At 46.2% G+C, this 26,901-nt stretch overlaps 1 protein-coding gene across 2 annotated transcripts; it reads right to left on the bottom strand.

Annotated features, from left to right (window-relative positions):
• Positions 1 to 1,300: 1,300 nt before the first annotated feature.
• On the bottom strand, positions 1,301 to 26,128 carry CD34 (CD34 molecule). Of its 2 annotated transcripts, none has more exons than XM_003831203.6 (8): positions 25,746 to 26,128; positions 14,584 to 14,766; positions 13,736 to 13,989; positions 12,256 to 12,336; positions 4,232 to 4,388; positions 3,928 to 3,980; positions 3,449 to 3,613; positions 1,301 to 2,885 (listed from the first exon to the last, which is right to left on the bottom strand). In XM_003831203.6, the coding sequence occupies exons 1-8, from the start codon at positions 25,822 to 25,824 to the stop codon at positions 2,871 to 2,873; spliced, it is 987 nt and encodes a 328-aa protein (XP_003831251.1). In that variant the 5' UTR covers positions 25,825 to 26,128; the 3' UTR covers positions 1,301 to 2,870. The 2 variants fall into 2 exon arrangements, with proteins under 2 accessions (XP_003831251.1, XP_003831250.1); XM_003831202.6 differs by having other exon boundaries at positions 1,301 to 2,690; positions 25,746 to 26,111.
• Positions 26,129 to 26,901: the final 773 nt, after the last annotated feature.

The following is a 26,901-nucleotide window of genomic DNA, read 5'->3' as shown; positions in this document are numbered from 1 at the left end:
GCCAGCAGGTGGCGCCATTGCTGTACCAGGATGCTCAGGCCCACGGTGGGAAAGTTGGATTTTTCCAGAAAGCTGGCAAATTCTTCAGGGCAAGCTGTCCAGCTGTCAGAGGGAACCAGCTGCCCCACCCCACCCCGCAATACACACACACCCCTTCCTCCCAAAGCATACATACACATTCCAGCAAACTCAGGGTGAGATGCATTGCAGGTTGCTAGGCCTGAGGCTGGAGGTGCATCCAAGTTGCCTTTTCCTCTCCTCCCATAATTCCTAGGAATCTGAACCCTGAACCCACCCCTCCTACTTGATGTCCTAGCTGGGACAGACCCTCACTGGATCACTCTCAAGGCAAGATGTGCAACTAGATGCAAGCCGGCTGGACTTCCCTACTGATTACCATCGTCTTTTGCTCATCATCCTTTGCTCCAACCCTCAAGGCAGCCATTGCCTTTGAGGGAAGACTCTGAACCTCATCATTTCGCCTCCCCTGTGTCCTAGGGAAGAACCTATTATTAGAGGAGTTGGAGAAAAGCAAGAAGGAGATGGGGGGTGGAGGAGTGCTGAAGGGAAAGGTCTGGCTTTATGGAGATAAGAATGGAAGAATCAACCTTTGTTTGGCCCCAACTGCCTCTGCCACTGTCGACACACTTGGGAGTGTTTCCTGGAGCTCCTCAGCACTCCCTCCCCAACTTCCTATGGCCTGGTAGGGGTGGGGTGGGGGTTGTTTTGGAAGCTGGGGGGAGGTACATGCTTACAGATTTTTTTTTAATTAGGCTGCTGTCTTAATCTTGAGGGTGGAAACCAGCCCCCTCCCTGAGTTGGCTGCCAGGTCTCTAGAACAACAGTCCCCACATAGTCCTTCACTGTGTCTACTCTGACCTGGGGGGCTGGGGAGGGGGGTGGCCTGATAATAAAGGGTGCACAGGACATTGCCCCTTCCCTTTGTTTTGCATATTTTGCAGCAGTGATCAGCATGTTCCTCTTCTCAGAAGGGTGTTCATGAAGGGTACAGCTCCTAAGAACCCAACATACCACCCTCCATTTGGAAGCTCCCTGGTACATTCGGGTCTGCCTTTCTACCACTGGAAATGGATGTTTCCTCTCCCCATGGAGGAGAATAGTTGGCAGACTTGGCTAAAGGTCCTTAGCATCCTGGCTGGTGCCTGTGTCTGCTGAGGTGCTCCAACCTCTTCCCTGGCTGGTCCTCCCCACCACATCACTGCACAGTCTAGCTAGGTCTAATGGAGGGTGTCACTCTTGCATGCAGACACACCCAGCTAAGACAGAGTCACATAACAGATGTGTTTCAGTATCATTTTAATTGCAGTATTTAAACACATCACTTTGTATTCAGAAAAAATATCTACCCAATACTCTCTTCTCTGGAAATTTCTATTTCCAACCGTCATTGAAACCAGGATCCCTGCTCAACCCCTCTGGAAAGAAATCAACAGCAAACCAGGACCTGGGTCACCCACAGAAGAGGCAGCTGGTGATAAGGGTTAGGAGCTGATCTGGGCTATGACCATATGGGGGTGCAGAGCAATGAAGGGGCTCAGGGTGAGGGAGGCAGAGACAGAAAAGCATCTGTTGGGGGACTGAGGCAACAGCTCAACCCAGGAGTCGGCAGGAGGGAGGAGGAAGCCATGGAGATCAGAGGATAAGGCTAGGATCCAGCCTCAGAGGAAGAGGATTTTTCGGAAGAGTACAGGTGAGAGGCTCAGCTCCAAGACCTGGTCCCATGGTCCTGCCTACTTTGATCCAGAGGGAGAAAAAGGAGCCCAAAAAGAGTTTCTGTGTGGCCCCAGAGAGACTAGAACTGAGCTGTTTGTCCTAAAACTTGGGAGGCCTGTTCTAGGCTCCAGCCAGAAAACTGTGCAGGACTCTGCAAATGGTAGAGGGGGCACATGGAGCTCAGTGGAACTTAGAGAACAAGGGAGGAGCTGGTGACCAAGTCCACAGTGTCTTGGAGGAGAGATAAGGGAAGTGGTTCAAGGCAACACGTTTTTCTGGCTATATCATTACAAAAGAGCAGGTGCAAAGGGTTACTTTGGTTTCCTCAAAGTAGAGAAAGAAAATACAGGGAAGAAACAGTAAAAATCAAAGCTTCCTGGGAGAAAATTGTAGCCTAGAAAAGCTCATCTTTCCCCTGAGGGTTCCTGTATTGCGGCAGAGAGGAGGGGGTAGGGGAAGGGGGTCCTGTGTGAGTGCTGCAAGGCCATCGATTGTTCCTGGGAGCTTCTCCAGACCTTGGCTTTCCCCCATCACACGTTTACCCAAAGAAGACCAGAGTCTGGCTCCAGGGAGCCGAATGTGTAAAGGACAGGAGTTTACCTGCCTGCCCCTCCTCAAGGTGTAGGGCCCCAAGAACAGCCTCTGAGGTGTGTGCAGTGGGGAAGGGTTGGGCGTAAGAGATGTCACCTCCAGCATGGGGGTAGCACGTGGTCAGATGCAGAGAGGGGTGCTCTCTCGGACACTGCCCAGCCTTGCCCCACCTAGCCGAGTCACAATTCGGTATCAGCCACCACGTGTTGTCTTGCTGAATGGCCGTTTCTGGAGGTGGCCTGGCCGGTCCCGTTTTCCTGAGCCCCTCGGTTCACACTGGCCTTTCCCTGAGCCTCAGGGGAGGTCCCAGGTCCTGAGCTATAGCCCTGGCCTCCACCGTTCTCCGTGTAATAAGGGTCTTCGCCCTAGACGGTGTATAAATAAAGTAGCATTATCTGGTAAGCAGGGCTGTGAGACACTGGATGGGAGAGGGGCCCAAACAGGAAGTGGGGGCAGGGGTGGGAGAAGGGGGAGGGGGAGGTGGGAGGAAGGATCGGAGGGAGGGTGCAGCTGCATGTGCAGACTCCTTTCTTCCTGAAGAGTGGTCAGGGTTCCAGCTCCTAGAGGAGAAAGGACATAGGAGAGGCACCACACCATGCCACCGCAGCTCGGCAGCCAGCTCCCGCAGGAAAACGGGCAGTTCCAAGAAGGGTGGGATGACCTCCCCAGGGTAGGGGACAGGCCAGAGGCCAAGATTCAGACCTCAGCCTTGTCCTCCCTCATCCAGAATGGCAAAAGGGGATACTCCTTCCGTATGCCTCCTTTTGAGCAAGGGGGCACCCACTGGGCATTTAACATGGTTGCAAATACAGTGTGGCTGATTTAACAGCCTGTTCTGGTGGCCCCAAGCTGAACTATCCCAGAAAACATAATGAATAGATGACACGAATCATCTGCTACCACACCGAGTAGGTGGGCTGGCACCATTACTGTCCCCTCCCCAGTTTTCTACATAATATTTTGAATCTTCCACTGATTACTGTGTGTGCACACATGCATATCTTTATGTAAGCTCACAGAAGGGCTTTTTCTGGTATTTCTCCTCCTGCTCCATGACATCCACTGAACTCCCCAGAAACCCACTATCTTCCTCATTTCCTTTACCCTGGCCCCCAGAACTGACCAGCCTTTCTCCTGTGGGGCTCCAGCTGCGGCGATTCATCAGGAAATAGCCAGTGATGCCCAAGACAGCCAGCAGGGCTCCCGAGGTGACCAGCGCAATCAGGGTCTTTTGGGAATAGCTCTGGTGGCTTGCAACATCTTGCTCAGTGAAATCTAGGATCCCCAGCTTGAAAAGAAGACAAAGAAGATACAGCCTGTCACTTGCCAAAAGTGGAGCCCAGCCCGCTCCAGCCCCCTGTGTGTGACTCAACAGTGAACAGATGCTTGAGGGCATTGACCTCAGGAATTTTTGAAATGGGATTTGAGACTGACGTCTCTTAATTCAGTCATACCCCACCATTTTTGGTTCAAGACTAGAAAGGAGAAGACTCAGAGAAGGATGGTAGGTAGAACTGGGGAAGATAATGACTTCCCCCCTTACTCCAGGGAGCCCCCCTGCCCCGGCATTCCCTCTCAGGCCCATCATCTCAGAGGACTTACCTTTTTCAGGTCAGATTCGTGCTTTTTCATAAGTTGGAGTTTGCTGGAAATTTCTAGAATTAGAAACAAGGGTTGCTAAATCTAAAGAGAAACCAGCTTATCCTGCTCCACCCTCCCATGCTGTTCTAGAAGATGCTCTGATGGCCAGGGTGGTCCATCTCGGGGGGACCGCTCCCAAAGCCAGCCAAGTCCTTCTCCCCAGCACCTGTGGTCTCTCTGGATCTAAGATGCCCCATCTCCACCCAGGATTCTCTAACCTCAGCCCTACTCCTTCCCTGTTCCCCCAGGCAGAGGTGCACCTTACCTGTTCTGTTGGCCAAGACCAGCAGTAGACACTGAGGCCTCACCTCAGACTGGGCAAGGAGCAGGGAGCATACCTGGGCCCCAGCATCAGCATCAGCCTGCTCCTCCCCACACAGCACTCGGGCCAGGCCCTCTCCCCTGTCCTTCTTAAACTCCGCCTGGGAAGACAGAGAAACATGGAGAGCAAGAGATGAAATTACTGCTCTGCCCTAAACTGCACCCAGAGTCTCTGATTACAGTCATACTCTTACCCCGTCCGCAAGAAGGATCCTTGTTTCTAAAATTCCAACAGAAAAAAAAAAACTGCTAACTGTATATGTGCAACAACACAATAAGAAAAAAACCTAAATAATCTTCCAGGACCAAAATCCATATCTTCTAGTATCTAAGATGTTAGAGAACAAACTTAAAAAAATTGTCTCGTTGAAGCATTGCCCATGTACACATATGCAAATTAAACTCAAAAGAAATGACCAACAACAGAAAATATTAATAATGCAATAATAACTAAGAGAAAATATTCTGTTTCAAGATTACAGCAGTCCCCAATGATGGAAGAAAAGCCAAGGGAGGTGAGGAGTAGAGAACAAATCTATAATATACACTCAGTGGAAACCTCAGTGGCCTCCTCCCTCTTTCTACCCAAAGGAGTCTCATAAAGTGCATTGCTCAAACTGAAATGGCATTTTTGTCTCGTCTTCCATCTCTGTTTTCCATTAAAAGCATGGAACCCAGTTTTAATGAAGTTCATAGATTTTTCTTCAGGTTGCTGACTGGGCCATCAGACCCAGGAACTTGGACTCAGAAGAAAAACTCTGATAATTCTTCAATAGTGAGTCAGAATTTATTCCAGCAGCCTCCAATCAGAGTGTCCTCCTCCCCTGAACAGGAAAGGAATTGAAACTAAGACTTTCTCTTCAGTCCGGATGGCAGATGGCAGAGAAGGAAATGCCTGAACAGCCCTGACAACTTTCCTGTTAGGGGAAAACTGCTGGGGTGTGTGACCATCATCAGAACTGGGTCTCTGTGGAGGAGAAAGCTTCCTGTTTGCGGGCAGGGCCGCTGCTTGCAACAAGGCCACAGGGTCCTCCCAGTTGGAATGGAGCCTGGGTATTTTCCCACTGCTGTGACCCAAGGCAGGAAAACCCAGGCTCCTTTGCTCCTACACAAAGCAAGGTCAAGATTGGCCTCAGGACCCAGCTGGAATTTGAAGCAGCTGAGGGAAAACAACTGGGCTTGGATAAGGCCAGGAGAGTGTGGTTAGCCAAACTCCAGGTCACAGAGACACGAGCCCAAACTGGAGCCTCAAAAAACCCCCAGGAAACAAGGCTACAGAGAAATGAGTTCTCAGGCCACTGCTGCTTCATTCCTCAGGAAAAGGAGCAATTCTGCAGGTCTCCCAGTAAGTCCTTGGATAGACGCTCTAACTCTGGAAAAATCTGTTTTTCTGAACAGCATTTGAACTAAGTAGTCTGAATGCCACACTGAACCAATCAACAGTCTCCACCTCTCTAAACCCAGTTGTCTCAGGGGAGCCTTACATGGCTTCCCCTTGAGCACCCCCGCTCCCCAGCACCGAGAGTCTGGATGAGGAGGAGGGGGTTTCTTGCCTGGATGACTCTGGGCTTCTGAAGTATCTCCAGTTGAAATAGGTCTGCTTCCCAAGAGAGGCAGAGGGACAGGGCTCCTGCAGGTTGTAAACTAGCCAAACCAAATGGCACCTTCCTCCACCTGCTGAGTGCAAGAAGCCACACCTTGACAATTTATCAAGCCCTGAATATAGGACATTGCGTGAAAGCCTCTGTGCAAGTGTCATGTATGCGTGTGTTGTATTCACGTGTCATGTGTAGGGGGGTGGGGATTGGGAGGTATCTATGAATTCCACCTTGTCAAAGCTTTCAGTTTGCATGTACGGCAATTAAAATGATGGATGCCAACCAGGCGCGGTGACTCATGCCTGTCATCCTAGCACTTTGGGAGGCTGAGGTGGGAGGATTACTTCAGCCCAGGAATTCGAGACCAGCCTGGGCAACACAGGGAAACCCTATCTCTATAAAAAATTTAGAAATTAAACTGGGTGTGGTGGCATGCACTTATAGTACCAGCTACTTGGGGGGCTGAGGTGGGAGGGTCTCTCCACCCTGAGAGGTTGAGTCCACTGTACTCCACCCTGGGTGACAGAGACCCTGGCTCAAAAATAAAGAAATAAAAAATAAAGTAACAGATGCCTATGATATCCAGGCACAGTTCTGAGTGCTTTCCATATATTAACTCATTTAGGCCTCACACGACCTACGAGATTGGTAGAGTTATTCTACTAATTTTGTAGATGAAGAAATGGAGGCGTGAAGAGACTTCAGAGGTCAGAGCTACTGCCGTGGTAAGCACCATAAGAAAGGTACAACCAAAGTGCTATGGACATACTAAGGAGGGTGAGGACACGTCTGGTTAAGGTTAGCAGACACATGTCACTATAGGCCTTGAAGAATGGCTGGAGGGTGAGCAGAGGAAGCCAGTGGGGAAGAGCATTTGGAACTGAGGCCCCACCTCCAGGAAGCCCAAGATGGGGACAGCATGCATTATTCCACAACCCTCATTTCAAAGAGAATGAAGAACACTACCTTCTCCCTGGTATTCACTATCCTTCAAGACTCAACTCAGTTTCTACCTCCTCAATGAAGCTGGTCCTACCTTCAACCAGACTGGGCATCAATCCTTGCTCTGCTCTTTACTGGATTCTTTGCAAGTCATGCAACTAGTCTGAGTGTCATGTTCCTCAGCTGTACACTAGGTTGTTGTGGTGACTAAATAGATATTGTATGAAAGTGTCCAGTTGGGTGCAGTGGCTCATGCCTGTAATCCCAGCACTTTGGGAGGCCGAGATGGACAAATCAGATGAGGCCAAGGGTTCGAGACCAGCCTGCCCAAAATGGTGAAACTTTGTCTCTTCTAAAAAATGCAAAAATTAGCTGGGCATGGTGGTGGGCATCTGTAATCCCAGCTACTCGGGAGGCTGAGGCACGAGAATCGCTTGAACCCAGGAGACAGAGGTTGCAGTGAACTGAGATCACAACACTACACTCTGCACTCCAGCCTGGGCAACAGAGCAAGACTCTGTCTCAAAAAAAAAAAAGTGTCCAATGTGGTGTTGAGAATCTAGTGGGCACTAGATAAATGGCAGCTGCTACTATCATTATTAATGATAGTAATACCTTATATACCATATCATCTAGAGTCTACATATTGATCATATTCTATGCATTGTTATTGTCATTTTTCTGTGACTAGATTGTAAGACTCCTAAGTGTGTGTTGGGGGGAGTGCACATTATAGCATTTACAACCCAGACTGCATGAACCGTGGCACCAAACAAAAGAACTCAGGGAATTGTTGTTCAACTTAACATCCCAACCAGTTGGCCTCCACACAGGGTCCCTCCACCCCTTGCACAGTTTCTTGGACTAGATTCAAGGGAATAATAGCGGCCAGCCTCCCACTCTGGAATCCAACCGCATCAGTGAATTGTGTTTGGGCCCCAAGAGGAGCAGGTGGATCCTGAACAAAGCACAATTTTTCTCCGGACACTTGGAATAAACATCCTCCCCCAAGAGAGGCTGTGGGCAAACATCACGGGAGAGTGGGCAGGAGGAAGACACAACCTCACCATTTTGTTCATGAGAATCAGATTTACAAGCTCCTAACTACATCAGCTCACACATGTTTCTCTGCAAACACAATAAACCCATCTAACCTCTCTAGAGTAGCATTCTCAAACTTTGCAAAGACTCTTAACATCAAGCATTGCAATGGGGATGGAGATGGGGGTGAGGGAGGGACAGGTATTTTTCTAATGACCTTTAAGATATTTAAGATATTAAGATCCTAGAACGCTGAGATTCTAGGATCAATCATCTCCCCCAACCCCTTTTAATATAATTTTATCTATTTTGGTGTGAGTTTGACAATGCAGGTGAAAACGCTATTTTCACATAGAAAATGGAATAATGAAGGGACCTGTTTCAAGTCACCTAACAAGTGGGGGCAGCTAACGAAGGATGAGAAGTGAGATCGTTTCCAGATTGCAGGCTTTTTCCAGTAGACACATCATCTTCATAAATCCTTCATCTGTAACTTATGTTTTCCGCATGGAAACTGACCTTTAGTGCAAGCTGGAGGCAGCCTGCCTCAGATGAAGTCAATGTGAATAAGAGTAAAGTGAGCTAGCTGAGTAATTACAAACTCTGCATATAAACAGATGTGGTACTAAAGATAGGTATACAAATTGGCGGACAAAGGACTTGACTAGACTTTTCCCCAAAGAAGATATACAAATGGCCAACAAACACATGAAAGAGGCTCAACATCACTAATCATCAGGGAAATGCAAATCAAAACCACCATGAAATACCACCGCATACCCATTAGGACGGCTGCTATTTAAAAAACCCAGAAAATAACACGTGTTGATGAGGATGAGAAGAAATTGGAACCCTTGTGCACTACTGGTGGGAATGTAAAATGGTCTGGTGGTTCCTCAAAAATTCAAAAATAGAATTCCCATGTGGTCCAGCCATTTCACTTTTGGATATAGCCCCGAAAGGACTCAAATCGGGTTGCCAAGGAGATATTTGTACACTTATGTTAAAAGCAGTATTATTCACATTAGCCTAAAGGGGAAAAAGCCCAACTGTCCATCAACAGATGAATGGAGAAGCAAAACGAGGTTTACACATACAATGGAATATTATCCATCCTTAAAAAGGAAGGAAATTCTGACACGTGCTACAACATGGTTGGACTTTAAAGACATTATACTGAGTGAAATCGACCAGTCACATAACAAGACAAACACTACGACTCTACTCATATGAGGTACCTAGAGTAGGCAAAGTCATAGGAACACAGGAACAGAAAGTTGCCAGGGTCTGGGGAGAGCAGGGAGTTGTTTCATGGGTACACAGTTTCAGTGATGGAAGACGCAGACAGTTCTAGAGATTGGTTGTACAATAATGTGAACGTACTTACTACTACTCAATGGTACCCTTAAAAGTGGCTAAGGTGATGACTTATGTATATTTTACCACAATTAAAAATATTTTGGTGGGTTTCTCTGGACAAATGGGTGTAGCATAAAAGTATAAAGTAATCTTACATTTTGGAAACTATTTGGGGAACCACAACCACAAAAACTAAATTAAGCTGACACTGCTGCCAAAAGAATGACAGTTAGACTCAGGAAGACACATCCTACTAATGAGGGTTCTGAGATATGGTAAAAGGTGTTTGAGATGAGAGTGGTATCACCTTCCCTTCCCCTGGCTGCCTAGAGGTGATGGCTGGGGAGCAAAAAAAAGAGTGATTGGGATAGACATGTCTACAGAATGCACATACAGAAGACACGCCTACAGAATCCACATAGGGTGAGCTAACATATTGGTACTCACTATGTGTCAGTGCAGAATGAGTGTCTGGATAGCTAGACTCATGCACATATTTTCCTGTTATGGGCATATATTAGATGAGGAGCATACCAACATACATCAAGGATGTGATGCTCGGGGAAACCAAATCCTTCCTGCTCTTCACCAGGGTATTAGGTAGGGCCTGAGGCTCCCAACATTAGAACCAATACCTTAAGGCCCTCTGACACCGAAAGTACAAATCCAACCTAAGGAAAATTAGGAGGCCCTGCAGCATTCGCAGCTTTTGGAACAGACTGTTTATCAGACAAGCAGGGAGTAGGGACCAAGGAAAGGTCATCTCAGACATAATCGGGAGCTGTGGCTAAACATTTTGGAACAGGATAGCAAGCTGAGGATAAATTACCTTGGGGAGTAGCAGGAGGCTTTGCCGCATGGGGGCTGAGGATGAGGAGCCCTCAGGAAGAAAGGGGATCAACACTGGTGGAGAGACCAGGGAAACAAAAGCACTCATATGAGCTGCCACAGAGTTGCTTTATGAAGGGGCAGTGTGGATGGAAGTCTTCTTTGGCATAGGAACTGGAGGGGAGCTGCTCTCTTTTCACATCCCCACTCACAGATACTACCTCAATCTTAGAGGAACATGCAGAGACCTTCTCAGCTGTGGCACGAAGTAGGCCAGACAGCAAAGACCACAGCAGAGTTAAGAGGAATTATTTCTAAAAGAGCAGTAAGTTTCTGGCACTTTTCTCATACAGTGACCCAAGTTACATGTGAGCTTTGAAGAGCAACAGAAAGGCAAAGGCTCTGCAGTTAACTCTAAATTCCAGGCACAAAGAATTAGCATTCTGGCACATACCTGTGTGATACACAGCAAAATGTATGCTCCACCAAGTCGATGGGGTTGCAGGGGGAAAGATCGTCATTTTCCTTGGCTACAACTAGCAAAGAACTTGACAATTTTTTTTCTAATGAGTTGAGTTGAAAATCAGCATCAGAAACATGCTGCATGTTACTTGTACATTGTATGTTCATGTTTAAGTTAACTATTTTGCAGACTGCATTTAGTTATTCCACTATGCAAACTCATGTCTTCACTATTTCTGTTGTTTTTAGATGTCCTAAGTTAAATTCTTTCAGGTATAATTTTTACAAATTTGTAAGTCAGAGAGACCCAACTGATGATCGTAGTAAAACTACCGAGTTAGAATGGAAAAAATAAGTAATTTAAGACCTCTACAGGCTGCGATCTTTCCAATCTATGCATGCCAGCACATCACATATGTGATTCCCTTAGATAGATCCCCAACTTGTAAGAAAATGTTTTCTTCTGTAAGTAAATACCACTCTTTCCTTCACCTCATCCTTCCTCCAGAGCCATGTTACTGTTAGGAAATTAGATTTACTGAAACAAAGCAAGGTCTGCCAGAATCATTTAAAATAACACAATTCCCTGTACATTCTTTCCAATGCAGTAAGACATGAAACTGAAACAAGAGGCATAACTACTAAACAGGAGGAGAAAAGCAATATATTGTAGTAGATAACAAGATAGCTTACCTTAAAATTGAAAGGAATCAACTAAAAAGCTCCTAGAATCAATAGGCAAATTCAAGAAACTGGCCAAACCCAAAATAATTATTCAAAACTCTATTAACTTTTTAATCTATCAGTGACAATCAATTTGAATATATAGTGGGAGACCTATGTGACAAATAGGCCTATGACATCCATCAAATCTAGAGAAAAAATAAAGCTAAAGAAACAAGATGCTGAGAGATGCAAAAGAAAACCAGAAAAAATGAAGAAATTTTAGAGCAATTACAATTCAAATTTTAAAGCATTTTTTTTTGCATTTTTTCAAAAAGAAAAAAATAATTTACATTTTTTACAGCGTAATAAAAAAAGATCTGCCTGACTGGATATTAAAAATACTGTAGTAAAAACATACAATAATTTTGAAAATTTAAAATAGGCAAAAGTACAGACAAACTGAACAAATAAAATATGTCTGAAGAGTATGCCCTAAGACATATAAAAACTTAATATAAGCTAAAGGATACATCCCATGCAACAGAAGAGGGAGTCATTCAACAAATAATGTTAGGAAAAATGGTTACATGGAAAATATAACATTACAGCAAAATAAATTCTATATGGATTAAAGAGTTACGTGTAAATATTTAATAATAATAAATGAAATAATAAATGAACTGACATTTTAGGTGACTAGTTTATATCTGGTGAGTGAGAAGGACTTTCTTAACCAAGAAGCAACTTAAATCTGACTCTCTCAGATTTAAAAGTACTACAGAGGAGAGGAAAATTTAAAAAGTACTATAGAGGAGGGGGAAAAAGTACTATAGAGGACGGAAAAATAACAAAATTTATTAATAATTTAAATTGTTATTGTCTTTTTTGCCCACCAGATGGGGCCTCTTACTCCCTAAACAGAAAGCTCAGTAGTAAAGGCAGGCTGACCAAGCTAAACTCCCCAGACCCCTACTCAAATCCAGTGCAATCCAAGAAGGTTTAAGGGTGTTCAGAAGGGATGGAGGAAAGGGACAGGGGCGGGAGGAAGAGGTTGGGTGGGGGGTTGACTTACACAGCTGGAGGTCTTATTTTGCTCCAGGCAGATGCCCTGAGTCAATTTCACTTCTTTGATGCCTGAACATTTGATTTCTGTCTGTATTAAAACAAAAACAATAACAAGAACAAAGTAAATAAGCCAGCATCTTTGCTCCTCATTTCTTTCCCAACTTTTTCCAGTTTGCTTTCTGTGAGGTGCTCTCTTAGGAGGTTTTAAGGAAAAGGACATTTAAAATTTGTCAGGGGACTAGAGATTTCTAATAGTCATACTCTCGTCTATTTCATATCTATCCTCATCAGATGACAAAACTTTTGTTACTAGCCTGGGCTTACTGGCAAGCAGCTATTTGCAACCTTGGTAAACACTGGCTTGGATGGTGCAGGACTGGGAGAGGGGAGGATCTTTTCCCCTTTGGGTTGTTTTCTCTCCAGTCAATCACAAACTTGCAGGAAGGCCATATAGGCAAACAGGGATAATGGGGTGGACCAGCAGATGCTGGGGTACCTGTTTTTTCTCCTGGCCTCCAGGACTCTCCAAATTCCCATTTTGGCTCTTTTATTTATTTATTTATTTATTTATTTATTTATTTATTTTGAGATCGAGTCTTGCCCAGGTTAGAGTTCAGTGGCATGATCTCGGCTCACTGCAACCTCCACCTCCCTGGTTCAAGTGATTCTCTTGCCTCAGCCTCCTGGGTAGCTGGGACTACAGGTGCATGACCACACCCAGCTAATTTTTGTATGTTTTGGTAGAGACGGGGTTTCACCATGTTGCCCGGGCTGGTCTTGAACTCCTGACCTCAAGTGATCTGCCCACTTCAGGCTCCCAAAGTGTTGGGATTACAGGCATGAGCCACCACACCTGGCCCTGGCTCCTTTAAAAACAGAAAGCCGAAAGATCCCTCGGGCATATCTCATGACTGAGGCCCTCATATTTTCTGTCCTGCATGCTGAAAGCTGTTGACAGTCATAGGCCCTAAGGCTGAGAAGGCCAGGCTGAGCTCACCATCCCTGGTCTGCCCAGTTCTTGCCACTGCCAATGCCCCCCTTTACTGCCTCTCTGTGCCTGGCACAACCACCAAACCCTCTCATGTAGAGGAAACGTTATTTGTCCTAACCATTGTGGGAGAAGCAGCCCCAGCAAATAAGCAATAGTTGCCAAATATTCCCAAAGGGAAATAATGTCCTGGTCAAAGCCCCACCGATAGGTACTAGAAAGAACCAGAGGATTGGATGGATCTCTGAGAATCCCGTTTACTCTCTATTCCCTAAAATGCAATACCCAAAGCCTGGATGGGCCTTACCACCTAACTCTACCCCTTTCCTCCTCTTTCTACTTCTCCCAGCAATATTTAAACTGTGTATTTCCCTGCTGATTCCCACATGACCCAAATCCCACTGGCAGGGATGAGGAGAGGGGTGGAGGGAAAGAAACAGCTTGCCTGCATACATATGAAGTGAGGGGCAATCTGCCATTTTTGGCCCAATTCACCCACCTTGATGTCACTTGGGATAGGAGAAGATGATGTATAGGGTTTAGTGGGAGATGTTGCAAGGCTAGTGCTAGTGGTTGAAAGGTCTGAAACATTTCCAGGTGACAGGCTAGGCTTCAAGGTTGTCTCTGGAGTTGAAACGTTGGCTGGGGTGGTGAACACTGTGGTGATTACAGAGGTCTGTGACTGGACAGAAGAGTTTGTGTTTCCATAAACTGAGGTTATCACAGAGGTAGATGTGAATTTGACTGTCGTTTCTGGAAGAGACCAAAACATGGGTGTACATGTGTGCATGTGCTCATACATACACACAATCTCAGGTCATGATATGGGCATGCACTTCAACACAGAAAAGGGAGTTTGGGGAGTTAACAGTTACTTCGTGTCCCATCCCTGACCAAACTCATTTCAAGCTGTTGGAACCAGAGCTAGAATCTAGAATGTATTAGAGGTGTCCTGAAACTGAAATAGATGCTGGTCTACCTTAGAGAAGCCAAAGACCCCCAGTTTGAACCTGTACCCACCTTCTTTCCTTTAGAAGAGATCGGAGATCTCTATTGAGTCTTCTGATCCTTATTTTATCACTAAGCTGGACTCAGCATGAGAGAAGGGGTATGAAGGCATTACTGATCAGGATCAGCTCCCAAGACATGGGCCTGAGAAAACTGTCACTGAAGGAAGAATTATCTAGAACTTACTTCAGGGCACCCTAAGCATGATACTCAAGTCATTAATACTAGGGACTTGTATAATTTCCTCTGTGGAGAGGGGAGCGGTCTGAAAACATCCTAAATGCTTTACCCAAGCATCACCAGCATCTCTCAGGGATCTGACACAAACGCTGTTTTTACCTGTGATGTTTGTTGTGGCCTCATTGCCATGTTGAGACACAGGGTGCAGGCTGGTACTTCCAAGGGTACTAGGTGTTGCAGTTTCTTGGTAGGATACATTTGTAGAAACATTTGAAAATGTTCCCTGGGTAGGTAACTCTGGGGTAGCAGTACTGTTGTTGTCAAGACTCATGAACCCAGAGGCTATAGGGAAATGAGGAGGAAGAATCAGAACCTAAAGATATCAGCCTGGTGATATCACCTGAAGCAATTTCCTGACTTCAGGTAGAATTCTTCTAGAACATTCCCTGCTGCCCCTTGTTGGCAGCAACAAGAACATAATCCTGGACAGTGGATTAATTTCCCACTACCAGATTTGCTCTGAGGACATAGGGAAGGAAAGATTTATTTGCATACAAATGTCTCATACAGTATTATTTATAGGAGGGAAACGTGAACAACTAAATGAATTATGATAGGATAAGTGATATATGCACTTAATATACCATAATCATTATATAATCATATAAACAAACATTAGAAAGAAAAACATTATAAAAACTGTAGCAACGTGGAACTATGAGGTGATGTTCATAGTATGTTTAGTTACATACTAAAATCTAAAATTATACCTGCATAAATATTGCAAAGATCTAATGTGTGCAAAAGGTCATGCTTCTTTTTCCTTTTCACTGTATCCTCTTTTTTGGTCACTCTCCATCCAGTACACTAACTCTTGGAATAATCACTAGACTCACTGTCTCTATGCGATCCCCTTAAAAATCTATACTTCTCAGACTTCCCCATTCCCATACTCCCCTCATCCTTTTGCTCATGGCCTTCAAACCCATTCGCCTTTCCTTTTCTTCTTTTAGCATGCTCTGACCTAGGAATTCAGCTAATGAACCAGGGAACACAAGGTCTGGTTTCTCATCAATGTAGTGGGAAGGTAGACAAGCTTTGTTCTGGCTCTTCCAATAACTAACCATGTAATTTAATGCATGTATGTATCTCAGCTCTCTTACCTCTTAAGTAAGGGTCTTTTCTGGCTACCTTACATGGATTGTTGGGATAAACAATGAGATAACAAATGCTAAGTTATTATAGTATTATAGTATAATGTTTTGGATCTCATTTTTCTCTGAAGATCTTCATGAGTGTCCTTGCACATCTCTTCTGTATATCCTGGGATACATACTTTTTTTTTTTTTTTTTTAAGACAGGGTCTTGCTCTGTCACCACAGCACCCAGGCTAGAATGCAGTGGTGAGATCATAGCTCACTGTAACCTTAAGCTCCTGGCCTCAAGTGATCCTCCTGTCTTGGCCTCCCAAAGCTCTGGGATTACAGATGTTACTCACCATTCCCAGTCAGTATCCTCATTAGACACAGGAAGGAGAAGCTTCTTGACTGAACCCTATGCCTCAAAGAGCCCACACCCTGTCCTGCTTCCTGTGAGGACCAATCAGGATGTACCCTCTCTTCTAGGTCATACTGTGGGGACCAGAAGTCCTAGCACTTCTTGATCAAATGGCACTTTGCTCACATCCACGATGGGCCGCTTCTCCCAGTCCATCCTGCTAAGGGGAACTGCAGCACAAGGGTGTACACCCCCAAGGCCCAGTGGTGGCCAAATGATGACTGCTTGCAGGGAGAAGAGTTAGTGCTTAGTGCTTAAGCCTGTGGGTGGGGTGTCCCAGGCACACATGCAATTGCCTTGCAATGTGAGCCAGAGTCATGGGTAGAAAGTAGATGAAGGGAAGTGGGCTGGGGCCAGGAGCCATCTCTTCCTGCTAAGCCGCACTGTGGCACTGAATTCCAAGAATCTGAGCATCCCAAATTGAAACTTGGCCTTCCAGGTGATCACGAAGATATGTTTGTCAAGGTAAGAGGATAGAAGATATTTTATTAGTTAGTTGGCCTGACTTACAACCTTGAAATGTTTAGAAATATAGTATGTAGGCCTCTGTTGTACTCTTGCCTTGGGCCTTGTAAATGTTAAGGGTGAACTTGGTATCTAGAGTTCACAAAGGCAGTTGCATCTTCAAGGAAGAGCCTCTGAGGGTCCCAGGCCACCCTAAAGCTTGTCTCTAAATTTTCCTGATTGGGATCTAGATCTGTACTTTTCAGCGATTTCCAGGTAAACAGCAAGGTAGAATGACATCTCTTGTTTCCCTCAGGATCAAGAGGGAAGTTAGACTTTTGGCTTCACGGCCATCAACCTGGGGCCAAGAACGGTTTCCCTAAAGGTGATGACAAGGGTTTCACTCTCTCATATCTGCTTCCTTCCACAACCTGCTGCAAGCAGATTGCTATTAATGGTGACTGCAGCAATCGTGTCTTACTGTTATGTGTCAGGTAAGCAGTGGGGAGAAGGAATATCACTATCTCTGTCTTAGAGATGAAGAGCCTGAATCACCAAGGTGTTGCCCAAAAGGAAGGCCATAGTTCATGAAGGGAAGCAGCAATGGAACACTGACGTTTAGCTGACTCTTGAGTAGATGCAACAAGGAGGTTAGGCTGGGTCTAAACTGCCAAAAAATCGGAATTTATTCCCCACATCTCTGGAGAGAAAAGGATGGGCTCCCATCTGGCTTAAACAGGAGGTGGGTTGATCAAAATAAATTGATGCAGAAACCAATCCAGGCTTCTTTCCTGTTTAGATGGGACCCTCTCACCACTATGACTTTAAGGTCAGATTCATCTGAATTCATCCAAGGGGACAGTATTCAGACACTGAATTAAAGGATCACCTTCTCAAGGCACCACTCCAAGACTCCTCTTCTTGCCTGCTCTCTTCCTCTTCGCCCCCAGCATACTGATTTACTGGGGACCCCATCTGGTCCACCCTGGCCTAGCCCTTTTCTCTCTCCAGAGGAAGCTGGGCCTGACTGAGATGATGTCATGCTTTTGAATCCCCTCCCCTAAAGGGCCTCCTTCACCTAGACAAACACTTTTGAACTTTTCCAGATGTGGAGTGAGACCTGCTGCTAGTTCTGAGGACAGAGGTGCCTGTTCCAGAAGAGCAAAGCAACTCTGGACCCAAGCCAGCTACTGACCCACTGGGGTCAGGCTCGCAGCTGCAGCAGCCCCTCCACCCACCACCAGGCCAAGCACTGTGGAATGAGTAGCAGGATCCACCTGAAAATGAGAAACGGACCCCAACTTCAGAGTCAGGGCTCTGACCCCAGGGTGAGCAGAGCACCCTCTGAGACACCAGGGGGACAGGACAAGTGGGAGGGCAGAAAGACAAAACTGAGTGACTGGAAATGCCTGAGCTGGTGCGGAGCAAGGGGACACCTTAGCCAGGGGCCTGGAGCCAATCCTGGCATAAACACTGCGGCACAGCAGGGAGAGTGCATCTTTTAGGTTCACAGTCTCTAGAGCCCTGGAGGAATGACATTTATGAGAGTCAAGACTGACCACAGATCTCTTTTTATCCTGTCTTCCCACACACATCCATGGCATTAAACCATCAAACACTGACCTTTCTTTTTCTGACCTTCTGACTCCCAACTCTGTAGGGGAGTAGCAGGAGCCTACTAGTCAGTGAGAGCTTGTCACATCCTAAGAGACAATTGATGAAACTTCCACTCCTTTTCATTCTAGATGGGAGTTACAGTCCCTACCCACAAGCCTACAAGAATTATAGTACAATTTAAAGTTGAATAAAAAGCTCTCTTCTGTTGTTTACTTCTCAGTCCATCCTTATTAACTGTGTTTCCCTAGGGACTCCATTTGACCCTTAGTTACTCTAGTTGATCTCAACTCATGAACTGGGAGCAAGGGAGGAGACAAGGTCTCAAGAAATTAGTAAAATGAGGATTCTAAGAGATGTCACAAAATTCATGTAGTAAAAGTCATGCACTGAACTTTCAGGTACTTCTTCAGAGTCAATTATTCTTGTTTTACACATAATTCTAATAACCCTGGTTATCTGATATCCTAGCTAAAGTTGAAACGTAGGAAGAGCCTATTAGAAGCAAATAATAAGGAGAAGCAACAGCTGAAAACTAAGAAACAGAAATAAATGAAAAGCAGACATAAGTATGAAAACTCACACCAGTTTTCTTGAATCATTTATGGTAGGAGTGAATAGGTTAGATATCTATACCTTAATAAGCATTAATGATGTCACTGAGTTGCAACATAGCCACAACATGTTCATGATACATCTGAGTCATAAAGTCCTTTTCGGGGGGTATTCTAAGAAAGCAAAGACACGTGCAATACATTTTGAAAATATTTCTACCTGCCACTAGTAAATTGAAGATTCTTTTGTTCTTTAAAGTGAGTTTGCAAATCCTCAGCGATCCAGAAAGCTCTGCTACCAAAATAACTAAATCCCCATATTTTAAGAGACTGAGTTTTCCTATACTTGGTCTTGCTTTTCACAGCCCTCCTTAGTTTTTTCCTGGTGCTGTTTCCTGATCTCCTAGCCTGCCGGTCTTATTTTGCCCATGCTTTCATATTCTAGCACCTGGATCAAGAGGAGTATCTTGAAGGAGTTCCTGGGAATCTTAGTCCATAGAGTTACAGAACTAGGATGAAGGGACATGCCAGCCTCTGCCAGGAAGTAGGCCGTTGGGAGCCACAGACTGTATCACCAGGAAGGCGGTATAGCCCAGAGACAAAGAGCTCAGGCTCTGCAGCCAGACAGGCCACATTCAAAGGCTTCTTTACCATGTTTTAGCTGTGGTTTGGGAAGTTACTTCAACTCTGTAAACCTCACCTGTAAAACAGAGATAAAAGTAGTCCCTATGTCTTAGCTGTTTTGAGGAACAAAGGAGCTAAGAAGTAGAAGCAGTTATCCTGTCTGGTAAAAGTTCAAGAAATAGTGGATATATTTTGTTTTAGGCCCCTTCCTTCTGCTTCTCAGAGGGCATGAGATACTTATTTCTGTGACTCATCTGCCACAAAATCATATATGCTGCTTCCTCAGGATAGGTCTAACTGTCACCTCAGTAAGAATATAAATTTCTAAAGTGCTGGAGCCATTCTTATTCTTATGTGTTTTACTCCTGGTGCTTAGCACAATCCTTGGAGTTTAGGAAAAGCAATAGGATTGGAGGACAACTGTGGCAGGTGTGTTCCTACCAGCTACCTCTAGCCATAGCAGTCTTGTACTCATGTTATATTTTAAGGGGGAATTAATTAAATTGGGGAGTGTTCATGTGAAGATAACCAGGATTAGGAGAGTTCTAGAAACCAAGTCATATTGTTGAGGGTCTAGTGTTATTTCATCTAGATGGGGGTTGGCAAACTATGGCCAGTGAACCTAACCTGACTCAGGGGTTGTGTTTGTATGGTCAGTCAGTAAAGAATGGCTTTTACATTCCTTTCTTTCTTTTTTTCTTGAGACAGTCTCACTCTGTTGCCCAGGCTGGAGTGCAGTGGCACGATCTTGGCTGGCTGCAACCACTGCCTCCCAGGTTCAAGACATTCTCCTGCCTCAGCCTCCCAAGTAGCTGGGACTACAGGCATGTGCCACCATGCCCGGCTAATTTTTGTATTTTTAGTAGAGATGGGGTTTAGCCATATTGGCCAAGCTGGTCTCAGACTCCTGACCTCAGGTGATCTGCCTGCCTCGGCCTCCCAAAGTGCTGGGATTGCAGGCATGAGCCACCGTGCGTGGCTGGCTTTTATATTTCTAAAAGTGTCGTAAGATAAGACAAAGTAGACCATCCATCAGAAACCACATATGGCCCCTAAAGCCTATAATATTTACTCTCTGGCCCTTTATAGAAAAAGTTTGCTGACCCCTGATATGGAAAAGAAGAATTTGGGGAGGAAAAATAAATAACTTTCTTTAAGATGCATGTTATTTACACTGGTTGAGCACCCCAATCTGAAAATCAGAAATTCTAAAATACTCCAAAATACGAAACTTTTTGAGTGCCAACATGATGCCGCAAGTGGAAGATTCCACACCTGACCTCATGTGACAGGTCACAGTCAAAACACAGTCAACACTTTGTTTCATCCACAAGTTTATTAAAATATTGTCTAAAATTATCTTCAGGCTATGTATATAAGGTATACAGGAAACACAAATTTCATGTTTAGACTTGGGTCCCATTGCTGAGACATCTCATTATGTTTACACAGATATTCCAAAATCTGAAAAAATCTGAAATTTGAAACACTTCTGGTCCTAAGCATTTTGGATAAGGGATACATTCATTCTGTGTATTCATTCTCATTTTTCTGCAGTGCCAGTGATGTGCAAAGGATCTCGCTCAGTGCTGTGGAGAGTACAAAATGAGAGCTGGATCTCTTTCCTCCATTAGGTGTTAGTGTCATTGTCATTTAAATCAATCCCTCAAGGAGTTTGTAATCTAGTGGGGCCCACTAGAAACATCTTCAGGTATTGTCATGAAGGACCAGATTAAATCTGTACCAGCCCAAAGAATAGAATTAGAACTAATGATTAGAAGTTATGGGAAGGCCAATTTCACTGCAATCCAAGGAAAAAGTGTAAAATGATGTAGCTATTTATAAGAATGAAATGAGCCACTTTGGGAGATAAGTGATCCATCCATGCTTCCTGCAAACACTCAGGAGGCATCCGTGTTAGGGGGCTGTCCAACTCTGAGGCCTACCATGAATTTCAGTCATCCTAGACTAGAACAAGGGACTGAGCAGATGCCTTCTTAAGCTTCAAAGGCTAAGCTAAGGTGTGAGTATATATAAACCAAGGGTCTGTGGCCTGAGGGTTCCCAGTGTACCGAGATTTCTGTTTTATATTCAAATAGCATGTCTTGGCCAGACACCATGGCTCACGCCTGTAATCTCAACATTTTGGGAGGCCGATGTGGGTGGATCATCTGAAGTCAGGAGTTCGAGACCAGCCTGACCAATATAGAGAAAACCCGTCTCTACTAAAAATACAAAATTAGCTGGGCATGGTGGCGCATGCCTGTAATCCCAGCTACTTAGGAGGCTGAGGAAGGAGAACTGCTTGAACCTGGGAGGCAGAGGTTGCGGTGATCCGAGATCACACCATTGTACTCCAGCCTGAGCAACAAGAGAGAAACTCCTTCTCAAATAAATAAATAAATAAAATAGCATGTCTTGGACCCCATCCACTTACTGTGGAACCCTGATTATTTTGAAGATTCTCTGGGCACCTACATTTCTCCCTGTCACCTCTTCCTCCATTTTACCAGCACCACAGACTCCTGGGCTGTGGCTCCATGGCTCAATGGCTCCCTGTCCGCACTAGTACACCACTTCACCGTAAGTTAGCCAAGGTAAAGTAAGTTACTTTACCCTCCCCAGAGAGCCACTAACACAAGGCTAGTGTGTGTAGCCAGTATTTACTGAAAGGTTGAGGGCATGGAACGAGATTACAGGGCAGCCCAGGGGAGACAATGGCATAACCTTGAAATATTAGACATTACTGTGCTAATGAAGCCATGTATTAAAAAAAAATTTCCTCCCAGGTCTTTTCCATCCTCCACCCATCACTGTCCTGCTATGACTCCAGGCACCTCTCCACCCTTTATATGCTCTTCCTGGGCTCTGGAGTCCTTTCAGCCTTGTGTCTCTTGTGCCCACCTAAACACAAGGCTTCACTTCATTTTATCATGCTCAGCAATTCAGCCTCCTGCCTACCTTTGCTCATCCAGGATTGTCTGGGGTTCTAGGCTTTGTCACTCAAAGACCTCTTAAGACATTTTCTTAAATCAGCTGCCTAGGGATGCCACTCCTCTCTAAGAAGTATCAGTTTGATTTCATTTTTCCAAATCAAGAAGAAGCCTACTTCCCAATTAAGCCCAAAGGCCTTTTCCGTTGCATCTGAAGGGAAGTAACTCATTCCGACGGGCTCCAAGAGCACAGGTACTAAGAAGTACACCTTTATATGCATCCCCATTTGTTTGTCTCTCCATCTTTCCAACATGCACGCATCTTTCTCCTTAGCACAACGTCCAGCTCTGGGACTAAAAGTCATAGATACTATGTTTTCATTTATTAGCTAAGGAGGGAAGAGAATGTTCTCATTAGAGAAGTCCAAGCCCGGAAAAATATGGAATTCTCACAGCCCTGGCGACTGTGAGAATTTTCTTCTGGAGGGTGGTGTTGTGTTCTTTTTCCATACCTTCTTATTTTTAATTCTCCACACTGCAAGCCATTTAGTTAGATCAACCAAAGTCAATGAGAGCGGGAGGCCCAAGTACCTGAGAGTGGAGTTGGGTAACCATCCAGCCCTGAAAGTAAACCCAGGCCCTCCAGCTCAGGGTCTAAAGGAAATCAGGCAATGAGACCAACGGTAAGAAGTGGAATTTGTTCCTCATTTTCATTTGTTTTTGTAGGACTCTGCAGCTGAGTTTATCTGCTGCAGTTTGGCACTTCTTGCCCTAAGCTTTTTGAGACAAAGATTGCGAAGGAAGGAGATGAGGACAAGGGAATGAGGAAGCCCAGGAGGTGGAGCCAAAGGGATAAGAAAAAGAGGCCCCAGGTCCCTGTGTGTTTTATCAGCCGAACAGAAATGCTGCTGAAGACATGCATCTGCAAAGGTGGTGCCAACTGGGTTGGGTCTACAAGTGCGGAGCACTGGGGACCACTGAATTAGTCAGAGGTCCCCAAGCCTGCTCCTCCTCGGTCGCCATATGGCAGAGATTCAAAGGGTGGAGTCCTCTCCCCTCTGGAAAATAGCTGATAAAATTCTTTTCCCTTTTATTTTTCCCCTCTTACATGTAGCCCTGGACAGGATATGGGTGTGGGGTCAGCAGGCACGAAGGACCCAAAGGAAGAAGAGGAATGTGACGGGGAGGGCCTGGGGGTGTTGTTAGAGTGAGGATAGGGACAGGCCTTGGAAAGCTTGGAGGAAATAGATACCCTGAGCCTGACAAAGGGGTTCCCTAATTACCTGAAAGGCTTCCTGCTCCAGCCAGTGCTCTGGCAGTGCTGCCTGGTGGCCCCTGAGCCCCTTACCCTGACTCTGCTCTGTGATCTCCCCCACTTCCAACAAAGACAGCCCACTTCTGGTTAGTTGCAGTGCCTATGCACATGCCACCTTCTCAAAGGGACAGAAAAAAAGAACTTCCCAAAACAAGCTCTTTGTTGGGGTAAATGATGAGAAAACAAACCACAGAAATCCCCTCTACCCTAAATTTTACAATAACAATAGCATTTCTGCAATGGCCCTATGGTAGCATTTCAAGGTACACTCAGTTATCTCATTTATCCCACAATGTATCCCAGGACTGAAAATGACTCCTAGTATTAACAAAACAAAACAAATCCAAGCAAAAACCCTAGAAAGCTCTTGGGAAGGGCATAAAACTACAATTGGCTCAAGTAGTCTGGCAAGGCTGGGAATGGGGCCTTGTGCCCCATCCCTCCCCACCAAAAGCTGGGATATTCTCAGCTTATCAGTCCAAAGTTTTGCCAGTGTTGTGTTGCTCCCCCAACCCCAACCTCGGCAGGCCAAGGCGAGACTGACACTCACCAGCTGAGGAAATAAGAAAAGGGTGGACCTCATTCGGCTGAGGACCAGGTCATCACAAGCTGTGTAGCCAAAGGAGAATGGAGCATCTGATTGGAATCTGCACCACTGGCCAACTCACCCCTGTTTCTTTTGTTTTTTGTTTGTTTGTTTGTTTTGAGACGGAGTCTCACTCTGTCTCCCAGGCTGGAGTGCAGTGCCAGGATCTTGGCTCGCTGCAACCTCCGCCTCCTGGGTTCAAGGGATTCTCCTGCCTCAGCCTCCCAAGTAGCTGGGACTATAGGGGTGTGCCACCATGCCCAGCTAATTTTTGTAATTTTAGTAGAGATGGGGTTTCACCATGTTGGCCAGGATGGTCTCGATCTCTTGACCTCATGATCTGCCTGCCTCGGCCTCCCAAAGTGCTGGGATTGCAAGCGTGAGCCACTGCACCCGGCCGACTCACTCCTGTTGTGAGGGCCTAGTCTAGCACCCACTCTAGAATTTTGAAACCTCAGCGATAGCTTTTCCTTGCCCCAAAGCACACATCCAGGACTGCCAAACAGGGCAACCCCAAACTTCTCTCAGAGCTTCCTCCAGCCCAGGGGCAGCTCTCCCCAGCTGGGCGGACCCAAAGATGGACAACAGAGGAGACTGGGAACAAAGAGGTCTAGTCCAGGTCACTCTGCAGGGCCACAGTGGGTGGCCCTTAGGATGTAGTGAGAGTACAGAATTGGGAGCCCTAGAGTGCTGTAAGCAAAAGGGAGAGCAATGTACAAAGTTTCAAAAGTTTCAAACCTTCCAAGTGCAAAGAGATGAGGTGGAGAATGTCATTCCCCAAGGAAAGTAATCGAGTATAAATATTTACCGGGTGCCTATTTTTTTTTTAACCGAAGTGACAGCAAGACCTTAAGAGTAAGGATATGTGTAGGTGAGTGGGGGCAGTGTTCTAACCCATCCACTAGCTTTAGAACTTGGAGCAGGGGCAGAGGAAGAAAACTCCAAAAGGTGACAAGTTTTGAAATTTGTGCAGGGGTGACGGTTTTTGGTAAGGCGAGCGAGGCTGGGCGCAGAGCAAATTCTGTCTACTTCTACCTCCTCCGCGGTGGGGTTGCTGAAGTGGGAATTCAAACTCAGCTTCCCAATCTTAAATGCAAGGCTTTTGTTTGGTTGGTTGTTTGGTTTTGTTTTTCCTTTTCACGGACTGTTCATTCCGAACACCCCTGGCCTGCGACCTGGAGCCTCATCCCTGATTCGCTTCCCTCGAATTCCTTAATGTCCACTTCTGGCTCTCCCAGTCCCTGTGCAAGGTGGGCACACCGGCCCCTTCCCAGCAATCCGCTCCGGGTCTATACTTTCTGAATCAACCAAGAGCCACAAAACTTTTCCTGCTTCTCTCCTCCCCAGTCTCCCGGTTCTGGCTGCAACTTCGCACTCCGCGCCTCTGGCAACCAGAAGAGACCCTGGCATCTCCAAAGCGCTTTATCTCAGTCCATTGGAACCAGTCGTGCTGACCGATTCACACCTCGGCTAACGCACACTCGCGGGGGTGATGGCCTTCCCTTCCCCTCCCACCCCCGTCAGCTCCCAGGTGAGGCGCTGGCCCCGGGGGGAAGCAGCTGTGGGCGGCAGTGCGTGGGTTGGGCAGGGGTCCCTTCTCTCCGTGAGACTCTGCTCTGCTGTTCAGCCTCCCAGAAAGCCTCCACCCTCCCCGCGGCGAAGCCAAGCGGCCGCGGCGCGCGGGCGGTACTCACGCAGCAAAGTCAGCAAGCAAAGCGCGGTCCAGCCCCGCGGCATCCTGGGCCCTGCGCGCGCGCCCCTGCGGACCAGCATCCTTCCCGCGCGGCTCCTAGAGAGACGCACCGAGTGGAAGACACTACTCGGCTTGGCCAGGACGCGCTCTTCCCGCCCCCCTCCGCCCGGGAGAGGGGTGGGGGATTCTTGCTTTTTTCCTCTCTTCTCCCCTCCCTTTGTAGTCTTGGCAAGGCAGCGCCTCTCCTTGGCTGCTACTAACTTGAGCTCCCCTGGTTGGTCCCAAAGGCGGAGGGCGTTAGGAGGGAGGCTGGGTTGCCGCCGTCGAGGCCAAAAAAGGTGGAGGTTTGTTCGGGCTCCAGATGCCTCGTTCAGCTTTCTGGAGAGGCCCCATCCCACTTCTTCAAGCTCCACTTCCACTTAACTTTTAACCCCTTTGTGGCAGCCTTGCCGGTGGCCAGGGCAGGGGCAAGTTTCCTCCGATTTTTTCCCCACTTTTCTTTCCTTGTGATTTTCCTTTATTTTTAAGTCGTAAGCCAGTAACAATCTTGCAAAAGGAATCTACTGTAAGGACCTCAGTTTAGAAGTGTGAGCATTTCGTTAATCAGGTAAAACTTAACCACAATGTGGCACATTTAGTGATAGCCTCACCAGATCCTGTGCTGTGTGTGAGTGAAGCGTCAGGAGTGAGCAGGTATACGTGACTGTAAGTATTCATTTTGGCTGTCCAAACCATTCTTGGAGACTTTTTCTTTCTTTTCTTTTCTTTTTTTTTTCCTGCAAGACCTTTTTGTGTTAACTTTTTGCTAACTTGTGTTAACTTTTCCTGTGACCTTCCTTATTTCCCCATTTAGTTCCCCATCACCATCATCCTAAAGAAAAAGTACTTCCCTGGATGCCTTCTCCCCAGTTATCCCCTCTCCAGCCCTGGGTCTAAGCCACTAGGGATTTCTCCTTGCTCTCCCATCAGAAAAAGGACTTTCTGTGACTCCATCCTCCACCACGTGATAGATCCTTGAGCTTCCTGTTCCTCACCAGTTCTTCTGGGTGTTGGTTGTACTGAATAGAAGAAACTCTGAGCGGGGTAGGCAGCCTAGTCTTGGGGACGTAGAGACGGGCGAAAGGAGAAGCCAGCCTGGGCAGATGATGGCACCCTGG

This window comes from Pan paniscus, chromosome 1 (genome assembly GCF_029289425.2).
Source record: "Pan paniscus chromosome 1, NHGRI_mPanPan1-v2.0_pri, whole genome shotgun sequence".
Classification (NCBI taxonomy): Eukaryota; Metazoa; Chordata; class Mammalia; order Primates; family Hominidae; genus Pan; species Pan paniscus.
The sequence above is the reverse complement of the archived record's forward strand: the minus strand, read 5'-3'. Positions and strand labels throughout refer to the sequence as shown.

Bases quoted from the DNA above. Each gene is read 5' to 3' on its own strand.
- CD34 (XM_003831202.6), bottom strand. From the start codon at position 25,824: ATGCTGGTCCGCAGGGGCGCGCGCGCAGGGCCCAGGATGCCGCGGGGC. The intron at 4,389-12,255 runs GTAAGTCAACCC...CTGTCTTCCCAG, and splicing joins AAAATAAGACCTCCAGCTGT to GCGGAGTTTAAGAAGGACAG. The intron at 3,981-4,231 runs GTAAGGTGCACC...TTCTAATTCTAG, and splicing joins GGTCTTGGCCAACAGAACAG to AAATTTCCAGCAAACTCCAA.